The following is a 13,195-nucleotide window of genomic DNA, read 5'->3' on the forward strand; positions in this document are numbered from 1 at the left end:
TTTTGATGACAAATGCCGCATGATGGGATTTAAATTTTAAGGGTCCACATTTAGATATTTATAATTATAAAATGTTTTAAATTATTTTAAAAATATATAAAAATTTTAAAAAAGGCAATAAATATGAATAGCATTGTTTGAGGACCTTTAGAGCTAATTTTTAATTTAGCTTCAGCAATAAGTAATTAGTACATTTAAATCAGGAATTTGATTTTATCATCAGCTGACAGAAATATTATTAAAATATAAATATTTAATAATACATTTAAATTCAAAAGGAAAAGAAAACTACAAAATGTAGTAAGTATACTTTGGGTACCTTAAATATCGGTATAGAAATTGTTTATGATTTAATTGTTTGTTAACCTTCTACGCAACGTTGCCAGCTGTTGGGACTCGATTTCCCCCTCTACTACTTCGGCGCTCTAGTCACAGTGGTGGTAGGAACCGGAGCGAGTCTGAGCCAGTCTTCGCATGGTTTTTGAAATGTGAGTGTCGCGCGCATAAAATATTGCCGTTAAGCTGGGAATCATATCATAATCGATATTTATAATCCTGTTTGTAAGTTATTTTGAATGATTTGTATTACTATTATAAAAATTAAATGTGAATTTTTTTGCATCAAATTTTGTTGTATCATTGAGTTCTTGCTCATCCTTATCCAATGTTACATTCCTTTTTTTCACATTATAATTTACAAGTGAATTTTCCAAACATTATTTTTGGTCCTTCGAGCCGGATAAGGGTGAGTTTGGCGCTCTTGATACAGAACATTAAAAAATCTAAGCGTCTTGTTTACTTAACCTTGCTGCCGAGTTGCAGTAGCCTCGAGCTAGGCAATCACTGACTTAACCTTGCTGCCGAGTTGCAGTAGCCTCGAGCTAGGCATTCACTGACTTAACCTTGCTGCCGAGTTGCAGCAGCCTCGAGCTAGGCATCTTATTTACTTAACTTTGCTGCCGAGTTGCAGCAGCCTCGAGCTAGGCCTCGTTAATTTAATTTTGTCATGTTGACTGCTTAAATTTAATCAATAATATTTTTTCTCATCCAAATATTAATAACCTGTAATTATATTTATTATATTTAAATCCCTTTATCAACTTCTTACCATATATGATAATCCTGTTTTTTTATCTCTTCTCCTTCCTTTTTGAATCACTGATTCGCCAACATGAAGACTGTGCAACTACTCAAAGGGCAGTCCGCTTTGGCATCAGCTATCAACAACTTACACGAAGCTACAGTTCCAACCCCTCTAGAAAATCTTACAATTGGTTTTCTGCGCAGCCAATCGGAACTTCTCAACTCATACTTCTCGACATTTCGAGACAATCATTTAAAACTAGTAGGTAAAGAGTCAATTGCAAATGAATTGTATTTCACTGAAAACCATTTCGAATTAGTTCAGTCGCGCTTTACGCAAACGTTAAGTTATATTTATAATGCATTATCAAATATTGAAAAATCGATTACCAATCCCGTTCAACAAACTACCCATACACGATTCTCTTCCCCTGTTCACCTACCAAAAATCAATCTTCCATCCTTTTCAGGCCAGAATGATGATTGGGAAACCTTTAGGGATCTCTTTCAGTCTATTGTACATAACGATCCTTCATTAACGCCGGTCCAGAAATTATATTATTTAAAGGGACTAGTGAAGGGAGAAGCTCAAACGGCTCTTGACGCGATTGCTGTTACCGATACCAATTATAATATTGCCTGGAATCTTCTCCTAAGTCGCTATAACAACAAACAACTTTTGATACGTAATCACCTTCAAAGCTTAATTTCCTTTCCAATATTGAAGGAGGAAAGTGCTACCGGTCTTCAGCAAATATTAGATAATATTGTCCGGCGTAAGGATTCTCTAAAAACCATCGGCCGTCCGGTGGAATTTTGGGACGATTGGTTTACCTTTCTAGCCGTTCGTAGCATGGACCCCATTACTCAACGCGATTGGGAAAATCAATTAAAGGATGACGATGTGATATCGACCTTTGATGACATTCAGGTATTTTTACAACAACGGATTCGTGCTCTTAAAGCTACTGAATCATTAATGCCTTCCAAAGATATCTCATCGAAGCGTCCCAGTCGTGTCGACAAGTCAAATAACTCGAACAAATCAAAGCTTAAACTACCTTTACAGAACAACAGTGCGCAGCCTGTAAAAACCGGCATTACATTGGTCACTGTCCTGAATGGAAAAAGCTTAATCCATTATCTCGTCGTCAAAGTGCCGCTAAATTAAAGCTATGTTTCAATTGTTTGCATTCAAATCATACTTACACCAATTGTCCTTCCAAATCTCGCTGCAGGGTTTGCGAAGCATTGCACCATACAACTCTTCATGAATCAATGGTGAGGAAAAGGAAAAACTCCGAAAACTTAGAGTCACCTGCACCAAAAAGAGGCGTTGCCAATCTCATTTCCCATTCCTCAGATTCCCTGAACCAAACCACGTCAGAAACTCCTTCTTCATGATCTATACTACTGGCCACTGCTGAAGTCACAATTAAAGCATCCAACCAAGGCCATTTAAAGGCTCGAGCTTTACTCGACTCTGGCGCTGAGGCCACCTTTATTTCACGGTCTTTAGCACGTCGCTTAAACCTTCCCATAACTACAGCAAAAGTTTCTATCAGTTCCTTAGGAAACAAATCGATTGGAATTGCAAATGGTTGCGTCAATCTTGAACTTGTTTGCAAAGAATGGGCAATACCCTTAAAAATAAATGCTTTAATTCTCCGAAAGTTAAATATTACAACGCCATCTCGAAAGGTATCACCACAGATATGGTCTCATATTCGAGATCTCAACTTAGCTGACCCAACATTTGCTGAACCTGGTTCTGTCGATATAATAATTGGGGCTGATGTTTACGGATCTCTAATGCTTAATGGCATTCGTAAAGGATCACGAAATACACCTGTTGCACTTCGGACTGTATTCGGGTGGGTCATCACTGGTTCTTCCGTAAGTGCGAATAATATTCATTCGAAAAGAATTTTATCACTGAACACTTCTCAGGACGATAAATTATACGAATTGTTAAAACGATTCTGGGAACAAGAAGAGGTTAACAACCCTACTATAAAATCTTTAGAGGATCAAGAATGTGAGCGTCTATTTACTGAAGGATGTCGACGTCATGCCTCTGGTCGTTATATTGTACGACTCCCTATACGACCCAACTCACAAACTACACTCGGAGAATCATTGCCTAGAGCCAAACATATGCTAAATGCCTTGCATGATAAATGGAAGAGCGATGCAGTATTAAAAACTAAATATTCTCTATTTATGTCAGAGTATCTATCACGAGGACACATGCGTCTTATTTTACCTTTAGATAACTTTGACGATTCTAAAACTGTTTGTTATATTCCACACCACGCAGTTTGGCGCATGTCAGATAATCCACTAAAAGTTAGAGTCGTCTTCAACGCTTCAGATAAAACCTCTTCAGGGATAAAGTTAAACCAAATATTCTACACAGGCCCAAAGATGCAAAATGATCTCTCAACAGTCCTAATGCGATGGAGATTTCACAAAATAGTATTTTCTGCGGACATCGAAATGATGTACCGTCAGATTTTAATTGACGAAAGAGATATTGATCTTCAACGCATTGTTTGGCGATCACCAGATCAGGATAAAGTTGACCACTTTCAACTTCTCACATTAACTTATGGTATGTCTTGTGCACCATACCTAGCTATCCGAACATTACATCAACTAGCAGCAGATAAAGGACACACCTATCCAAAGGCAGCTCAGATTATTCGTAACAATGTTTATGTCGATGACATGTTCGCTGGAGAATGCGATGAAAACGCTGCTCGTCAACTTCGAGATGAACTTATTAACCTTTTAAAATCAGCAGGAATGCATCTGAAAAAATGGATTTCTAATCACCCATCTCTTCTAAACGATCTTCCAGAAGCTGATCGACTTCGCCCAACCTGGTTAAATTTCAAAACAGAAAATCCTGTTAACGCTCTAGGAATTGCATGGGATCCAATTCAAGACCAATTTTGCTTCAAGGCTCCAGTGATTGATCTCGAATATATTCCCACAAAAAGAAAAGTTCTAGCAGCTATTTCAAAACTATTTGACCCAAACGGTTGGCTCAGTCCTATCACTATTAAAGGAAAAATCCTTATGCAGGAACTTTGGAAAAGCCAAGTTGACTGGGATTCTCCTCTTTCAGAGACACTTGTAAGAAAGTGGTTAGCATTACATTCCAGTTTGTCTGAAATCAAAAATATTCATTTTGCACGATGGATAAACTACCATCCTGGAGACATTGCTGAAATTCACGGATTCGGAGACGCTAGCAAACTTGCTTTCGCCTCAGTTGTTTACATTCGGATAAAGTCATCAAATGGAAACTATCATACGCATCTATTAACAGCAAAGAGTCGTGTCGCACCTGTTAAAACTGTCACAATCCCAAGGCTTGAACTCTGCGCTGCTTTACTAACAGTAAAATTGATAAACAATCTAATGAGTATTTTGGAAATTCCTGTCGTTAAAGCATATGCTTGGTCAGATTCTATTAATACATTGAGCTGGATTAAAGCTGATGATCCATCTCGATGGCCAGTGTATGTCGCCAACCGTGTTTCTGAGATTCAGCAAAACTTTTCCAAAGAATCTTGGAAATATGTTCCAGGGAAGGATAACCCTGCTGACATCGCGAGTCGTGGAACAGATGCCCATTCTCTAATCGACTGCAACTTGTGGTGGCGAGGCCCTGACTGGTTGTCTAAAGAAACTTCTGCGTGGCCAACGTTTCCAAATTTGAAAAGCGAAACTCTCGAAAAGTTGACAGAACCCTCAACATCAATTCAAAGTCTCTTTTTGCACCGAACTGACAAGATCATCAGTCGCTTTTCATGTTTAACACGATTATTAAGAGTTATAGCAAGATGCCTAAGATTTAAACTCCTTTTAAAGCCAATGCCGTATCGCAGTGAATCTTTTCGCTTGCGACTACCACCTGATGAAATAAAGCGAGCATTTCTCGCTTGTGTTTTCCTCAGTCAAAGCAATAGTTTTAAAGAAGAATTAGAAATCATACCAAAAAAAAATCTTCCTCATCACAATCAACTTTATCGATTAAATCCTTTCATCGATCAAATGGGGATATTGAGAGTCGGTGGACGACTGGCAAATTCTGCGTTGCCCTATGATCAACGTCATCCTATCATCTTACATGGAAATAGTCCATTAGCAGGGTTAATAATCGACCAGGCTCACCGAACAGCCTTACATGGTGGATTTCAATTGACTTACTCGAACGCTATCAAAAGAGCTTGGATTATTCGTGGCCGTGTGCGAGTTAAGGCTCATATTCGCAAATGTGTCATATGTGTTCGACATAAGGCTCAAAGATCCGAACAGCTTATGGGAAATCTCCCTTCTGAAAGAGTAACTGTTAGTCATCCCTTTGAGAAAACCGGCGTCGACTATGCAGGACCTTTCTCTATAAAATGAACCACTGGTCGAGGCGCTCGATCCACCAAGGGTTATATGGCACTGTTTGTGTGCTTAAGTTCGAAAGCTGTACATCTCGAGATAGTCGGAGACCTAACCACACAATCGTTTATTGGAGCCCTTCGGCGATTGATTGGACGTCGCGGAACGCCATGCGAAATATGGAGTGACAACGCGACTACTTTCCACGGGGCCGATGCAGAACTTCGATCCATGTTGCATGACGCTGAAATTGATTGGAATGTCGTTGAAGACACATTAGCCAACCGAGGAATTAAATGGAAATTTATACCACCTTCCGCGCCTCATTTTGGTGGCTTGTGGGAGTCAAATATAAAATCAGCAAAGTCACACATTAAAAAGATAATTGGAACTCGTGCTCTCACATATGAAGAATTGTCCACATTAGTTGTGGAAATCGAAGCATGTATGAATTCTCGTCCTCTTCTGCCGATCTCTGGTGACCCAGAAGATGTAGAAGCCCTTACTCCGAATTACGCTTTAATTGGTAGGGCTCTCTATTCATTTACTGAAGCCTTAAGCACGAATGAAAACTTAGACTATGTTACTCGATGGCGCTTAGTTAAAGCTATGAGAGATATCTTTTGGAGCAGATGGTCTCGAGAATATGTCCATACACTTCAACAAAGAAATAAATGGGCTGAGAAAAAGAAGAATTTGCAAACTAACGATTTGGTATTGATTCTCGATCCTTCCTTGTTAAGGCAAGGAAATTGGCCTCTCGGTCGTGTTACTGAAGTTTTTCCTGGTAAGGATGGACTCGTTCGTTCTGCTTGTGTTCGTACTGCATCCGGAACCTACACCCGTCCCATCGCGAAACTATGTTTGTTACCAACTTCGACTTGAAAATTTAGTCCTTTTTTGTACATATGCTGCACTAATTCGATACTTCATGGCGGGCGGCACAATTTTCTGTTTTGTTCTTTTCCTACTTTAGAGTTTTCGTTTGCTAAACGAGGCGGGCGGGATGTTTATGATTTAATTGTTTGTTAACCTTCTACGCAACGTTGCCAGCTGTTGGGACTCGATTTCCCCCTCTACTGCTTCGGCGCTCTAGTCACAGTGGTGGTAGGAACCGGAGCGAGTCTGAGCCAGTCTTCGCATGGTTTTTGAAATGTGAGTGTCGCGCGCATAAAATATTGCCGTTAAGCTGGGAATCATATCATAATCGATATTTATAATCCTGTTTGTAAGTTATTTTCAATGATTTGTATTACTATTATAAAAATTAAATGTGAATTTCTTTGCATCAAATTTTGTTGTATCATTGAGTTCTTGCTCATCCTTAACCAATGTTACATTCCTTTTTTTCACATTATAATTTACAAGTGAATTTTCCAAACAGAAATATTAAAATTAAAAGTGACTTTTGATAACAAATGCCGCATGATGAAATTTAAATTCTTAGTGTACTCATTTGGATATTTATAATTATAAAATGTTTTAAATTATTTTAAAAATATCTGAAAATTTAAAAAAGAGCAATAAATATGAAAAGCATTGTTTGAGGACCTTTAGAGCTAATTTTTAAATTAGCTCTAGCAATAAGTAGTTAGTATATTTAAATCAGGAATTTGATTTTATCATCAGCTGACAGAAATAGTATTAAAATATAAATATTTAATAATAGATTTGAATTAAAAAGTAAAAGAGAAATACGAAATGTAATAAGTATACTTTGGGTACCTTAAATATCGGTATAGAAATATTAAAATTAAAGGTGACTTTTGATAACAAATGCCGCATGATGGGATTTAAATTCTTAGTGTACTCATTTGGATATTTATAATTATAAAATGTTTTAAATTATTTTAAAAATATCTGAAAATTTAAAAAAGAGCAATAAATATAAATAGCATTGTTCGAGGACCTTTAGAGCTAATTTTTAAATTAGCTTTAGCAATAAGTAGTTAGTATATTTAAATCAGGAATTTGATTTTATCGTCAGCTGACAGAAATAGTATTAACAAATGATTATTGAATAAAAGCTTTGAATTCAAAAGGAAAAGAAAAATACAAAATGTAATAAGTGTACTTTGGGTACCTCAAATATCGGTATAGAAATATTAAAAATAAAGGTGACTTTTGATAAAAAAATGCCGCATGATGGGATTGAAATTTTAAGGGTCCTCATTTGGAAATTTATAGTTATAAAATGTTTTAAATTATTCTAAAAATATCTGAAAATTTTAAAAAGAGCAATAAATATGAATAGCATTGTTTGAGGACCTTTAGAGCTAATTTTTAATTTAGCTTCATCAATAAGTAATTAGTATATTTAAATCAGGAATTTGATTTTATCATCAGCTGAGAGAAATAGTATTAACATATGAGTATTGAATAATAGATTAGAATTCAAAAGGAAAAGAAAACTACAAAATCTAATAAGTATACTTTGGGTACCTTAAATATCGGTATAGAAATATTAAAATTAAAGGCGACTTTTGATAAAAAAATGCTGCATGATGGGATTTAAATTCTAAGGGTCCACATTTGGAAGTTTATAGTTATAAAATGTTTTAAATTATTCTAAAAATATCTGAAAATTTTAAAAAGAGCAATAAATATGAATAGCATTGTTTGAGGACCTTTAGAGCTAATTTTTAATTTAGCTTCATCAATAAGTAATTAGTATATTTAAATCAGGAATTTGATTTTATCATCAGCTGAGAGAAATAGTATTAAAATATAAATATTTAATAATAGATTTGAATTCAAAAGGAAAAGAAAAATACAAAATGTAGTAAGGATACTTTGGGTACTTTAAATATCGGTATAGAGACATTAAAAATAAAGGTGACATGATAACAAATTTCGCATGATGGGATTTAAATTCTAAGGGTCCACATTTAGATATTTATAATTATAAAATGTTTTAAATTATTTTAAAAATATCTGAAAATTTTAAAAAGAGCAATAAATATGAATAGCATTGTTTGAGGACCTTTAGAGCTAATTTTTAAATTAGCTCTAGCAATAAGTAGTTAGTACATTTAAATCAGGAATTTGATTTTATCATCAGCTGACAGAAATAGTATTAAAATATAAATATTTATTAATACATTTAAATTCAAAAGGAAAAGAAAACTACAAAATGTAGTAAGTATACTTTGGGTACCTTAAATATCGGTATAGAAATATTAAAATTAAAAGTGACTTTTGATAACAAATGCCGCATGATGGGATTTAAATTCTTAGTGTACTCATTTGGATATTTATAATTATAAAATGTTTTAAATTATTTTAAAAATATCTGAAAATTTAAAAAAGAGCAATAAATATGAAAAGCATTGTTTGAGGACCTTTAGAGCTAATTTTTAAATTAGCTCTAGCAATAAGTAGTTAGTATATTTAAATCAGGAATTTGATTTTATCGTCAGCTGACAGAAATAGTATTAACAAATGATTATTGAATAAAAGCTTTGAATTCAAAAGGAAAAGAAAAATACAAAATGTAATAAGTGTACTTTGGGTACCTCAAATATCGGTATAGAAATATTAAAAATAAAGGTGACTTTTGATAAAAAAATGCCGCATGATGGGATTGAAATTTTAAGGGTCCTCATTTGGAAATTTATAGTTATAAAATGTTTTAAATTATTCTAAAAATATCTGAAAATTTTAAAAAGAGCAATAAATATGAATAGCATTGTTTGAGGACCTTTAGAGCTAATTTTTAATTTAGCTTCATTAATAAGTAATTAGTATATTTAAATCAGGAATTTGATTTTATCATCAGCTGAGAGAAATAGTATTAACATATGAGTATTGAATAATAGATTACAATTCAAAAGGAAAAGAAAACTACAAAATCTAATAAGTATACTTTGGGTACCTTAAATATCGGTATAGAAATATTAAAATTAAAGGCGACTTTTGATGACAAATGCCGCATGATGGGATTTAAATTCTAAGGGTCCACATTTAGATATTTATAATTATAAAATGTTTTAAATTATTTTAAAAATATATGAAAATTTTAAAAAAGGCAATAAATATGAATAGCATTGTTTGAGGACCTTTAGAGCTAATTTTTAATTTAGCTTCAGCAATAAGTAATAAGTACATTTAAATCAGGAATTTGATTTTATCATCAGCTGACAGAAATAGTATTAAAATATGAATAGTTAATAATAGATTTGAATTCAAAAGGAAAAGAAAACTACTAAAAGTAATAAGTATAACGTGGGTACCTTAAATATTGGTATAGAAATATTAAAATTAAAAGTGACTTTTGATAACAAATGCCGCATGATGGGATTTAAATTCTAAGGGTACTCATTTAGATATTTATAATTATAAAATGTTTTAAATTATTTTAAGAAATATCTGAAAATTTTAAAAAGAGCCATAAATATGAATAGCATTGTTTGAGGACCTTTAGAGCTAATTTTTAAATTAGCTTTAGCAATAAGTAGTTAGTATATTTAAATCAGGAATTTGATTTTATCGTCAGCTGACAGAAATAGTATTAACAAATGATTATTGAATAAAAGCTTTGAATTCAAAAGGAAAAGAAAAATACAAAATGTAATAAGTGTACTTTGGGTACCTCAAATATCGGTATAGAAATATTAAAAATAAAGGTGACTTTTGATAAAAAAATGCCGCATGATGGGATTGAAATTTTAAGGGTCCTCATTTAGAAATTTATAGTTATAAAATGTTTTAAATTATTCTAAAAATATCTGAAAATTTCAAAAAGAGCAATAAATATGAATAGCATTGTTTGAGGACCTTTAGAGCTAATTTTTAATTTAGCTTCATCAATAAGTAATTAGTATATTTAAATCAGGAATTTGATTTTATCATCAGCTGAGAAAAATAGTATTAACATATGAGTATTGAATAATAGATTAGAATTCAAAAGGAAAAGAAAACTACAAAATCTAATAAGTATACTTTGGGTACCTTAAATATCGGTATAGAAATATTAAAATTAAAAGTGACTTTTGATAACAAATGCCGCATGATGGGATTTAAATTCTAAGGGTACTCATTTAGATATTTATAATTATAAAATGTTTTAAATTATTTTAAAAAATATCTTAAAATTTTTAAAAGAGCAATAAATATGAATAGCATTGTTTGAGGACCTTTAGAGCTATTTTTTAATTTAGCTTTAGCAATAAGTAATTAGTATATTTAAATCAGGAATTTGATTTTATCATCAGCTGACAGAAATAGTATTAACAAATGATTATTGAATAAAAGCTTTGAATTCAAAAGGAAAAGAAAAATACAAAATGTAATAAGTATACTTAGGTACCTCAAATATCGGTATAGAAATATTAAAAATAAAGGTGACTTTTGATAAAAAAATGCCGCATGATGGGATGTAAATTCTAAGGGTACTGATTTAGATATTTATAATTATAAAATGTTTAAAATTATTTTAACAATATCTTAAAATTTTAAAAAGAGCAATAAATATGAATAGCATTATTTGAGGACCTTTAGAGCTAAATTTTAATTTAGCTTCATCAATAAGTAATTAGTATATTTAAATCAGGAATTTGATTTTATCATCAGCTGAGAGAAATAGTATTAACATATGAGTATTGAATAATAGATTAGAATTCAAAAGGAAAAGAAAACTACTAAAAGTAATAAGTATACCGTGGGTACCTTAAATATCGGTATAGAAATATTAAAATTAAAAGTGACTTTTGATAACAAATGCCGCATGATGGGATTTAAATTCTAAGGGTACTCATTTAGATATTTATAATTATAAAATGTTTTAAATTATTTTAAAAATATCTGAAAATTTTAAAAAAAGCAATAAATATGAATAGCATTGTTTGAGGACCTTTAGAGCTAATTTTTAATTTAGCTTTAGCAATAAGTAATTAGTATATTTAAATCAGGAATTTGATTTTATCATCAGCTGACAGAAATAGTATTAACAAATGATTATTGAATAAAAGCTTTGAATTCAAAAGGAAAAGAAAAATACAAAATGTAATAAGTATACTTAGGTACCTCAAATATCGGTATATAAATATTAAAAATAAAGGTGACTTTTGATAAAAAAATGCCGCATGATGGGATTGAAATTCTAAGGGTCCTTATTTGGAAATTTATAGTTATAAAATGTTTTAAATTATTCTAAAAATATCTGAAAATTTTAAAAAGAGCAATAAATATGAATAGCATTGTTTGAGGACCTTTAGAGCTAATTTTTAATTTAGCTTCATCAATAAGTAATTAGTATATTTAAATCAGGAATTTGATTTTATCATCAGCTGAGAGAAATAGTATTAACAAATGATTATTGAATAAAAGCTTTGAATTCAATAGGAAAAGAAAAATACAAAATGTAATAAGTGTACTTTGGGTACCTTAAATATCGGTATAGAAATATTAAAATTAAAGGCGACTTTTGATGAGAAATGCCGCATGATGGGATTTAAATTCTAAGGGTCCACATTTAGATATTTATAATTATAAAATGTTTTAAATTATTCTAAAAATATCTGAAAATTTTAAAAAGAGCAATAAATATGAATAGCATTGTTTGAGGACCTTTAGAGCTAATTTTTAATTTAGCTTCATAAATAAGTAATTAGTATATTTAAATCAGGAATTTGATTTTATCATCAGCTGAGAGAAATAGTATTAACATATAAGTATTGAATAATAGATTAGAATTCAAAAGGAAAAGAAAACTACAAAATCTTATAAGTATACTTTGGGTACCTTAAATATCGGTATAGAAATATTAAAATTAAAGGCGACTTTTGATGAGAAATGCCGCATGATGGGATTTAAATTCTTAGGATCCACATTTAGATATTTATAATTATAAAATGTTTTAAATTATTTTAAAAATATATGAAAATTTTAAAAAAGGCAATAAATATGAATAGCATTGTTTGAGGATCTTTAGAGCTAATTTTTAATTTAGCTTTAGCAATAAGTAATTAGTACATTTAAATCAGGAATTTGATTTTATCATCAGCTGACAGAAATAGTATTAAGATATAAATATTTAATAATAGATTTGAATTAAAAAGTAAAAGAAAAATACGAAATTTAATAAGTATACTTAGGTACCTTAAATATCGGTATAGAAATATTAAAATTAAAGGTGACTTTTGATAACAAATGCCGCTTGATAGGATTTAAATTCTAAGGGTCCTCATTTAGATATTTATAATTATAAAATGTTTTAAATTATTTTAAAAATATATGAAAATTTTAAAAAAGGCAATAAATATGAATAGCATTGTTTGAGGACCTTTAGAGCTAATTTTTAATTTAGCTTCAGCAATAAGTAATTAGTACATTTAAATCAGGAATTTGATTTTATTATCAGCTGACAGAAAAAGTATTTAAATATGAGTATTTAATAATAGATTTGAATTCAAAAGGAAAAGAAAACTACTAAAAGTAATAAGTATACCGTGGGTACCTTAAATATCGGTATAGAAATATTAAAATTAAAAGTGACTTTTGATAACAAATGCCGCATGATAAGATTTAAATTCTAAGGGTACTCATTTAGATATTTATAATTATAAAATGTTTTAAATTATTTTAAAAATATCTGAAAATTTTAAAAAGAGCAATAAATATGAATAGCATTGTTTGAGGACCTTTAGAGCTAATTTTTAATTTAGGTTTAGCAATAAGTAATTAGTATATTTAAATCAGGAATTCGATT

The 13,195-nt window shown here is 31.3% G+C and overlaps 2 protein-coding genes across 2 annotated transcripts; both read left to right on the forward strand.

Moving 5' to 3' along the window:
- The first annotated feature begins 2,895 nt into the window (after nucleotides 1-2,895).
- Nucleotides 2,896-5,505, forward strand: LOC122506314. Its single transcript, XM_043618428.1, has one exon. The coding sequence runs from the start codon at nucleotides 2,896-2,898 to the stop codon at nucleotides 5,503-5,505; it is 2,610 nt and encodes an 869-aa protein (XP_043474363.1).
- Nucleotides 5,506-5,541: 36 nt separating this feature from the next.
- Nucleotides 5,542-6,372, forward strand: LOC122506315. The gene has a single exon (XM_043618429.1). The coding sequence runs from the start codon at nucleotides 5,542-5,544 to the stop codon at nucleotides 6,370-6,372; it is 831 nt and encodes a 276-aa protein (XP_043474364.1).
- Nucleotides 6,373-13,195: the final 6,823 nt, after the last annotated feature.

Source organism: Leptopilina heterotoma, unplaced genomic scaffold (assembly GCF_015476425.1).
Source record: "Leptopilina heterotoma isolate Lh14 unplaced genomic scaffold, ASM1547642v1 Lhet_407, whole genome shotgun sequence".
Taxonomy (NCBI): Eukaryota; Metazoa; Arthropoda; class Insecta; order Hymenoptera; family Figitidae; genus Leptopilina; species Leptopilina heterotoma.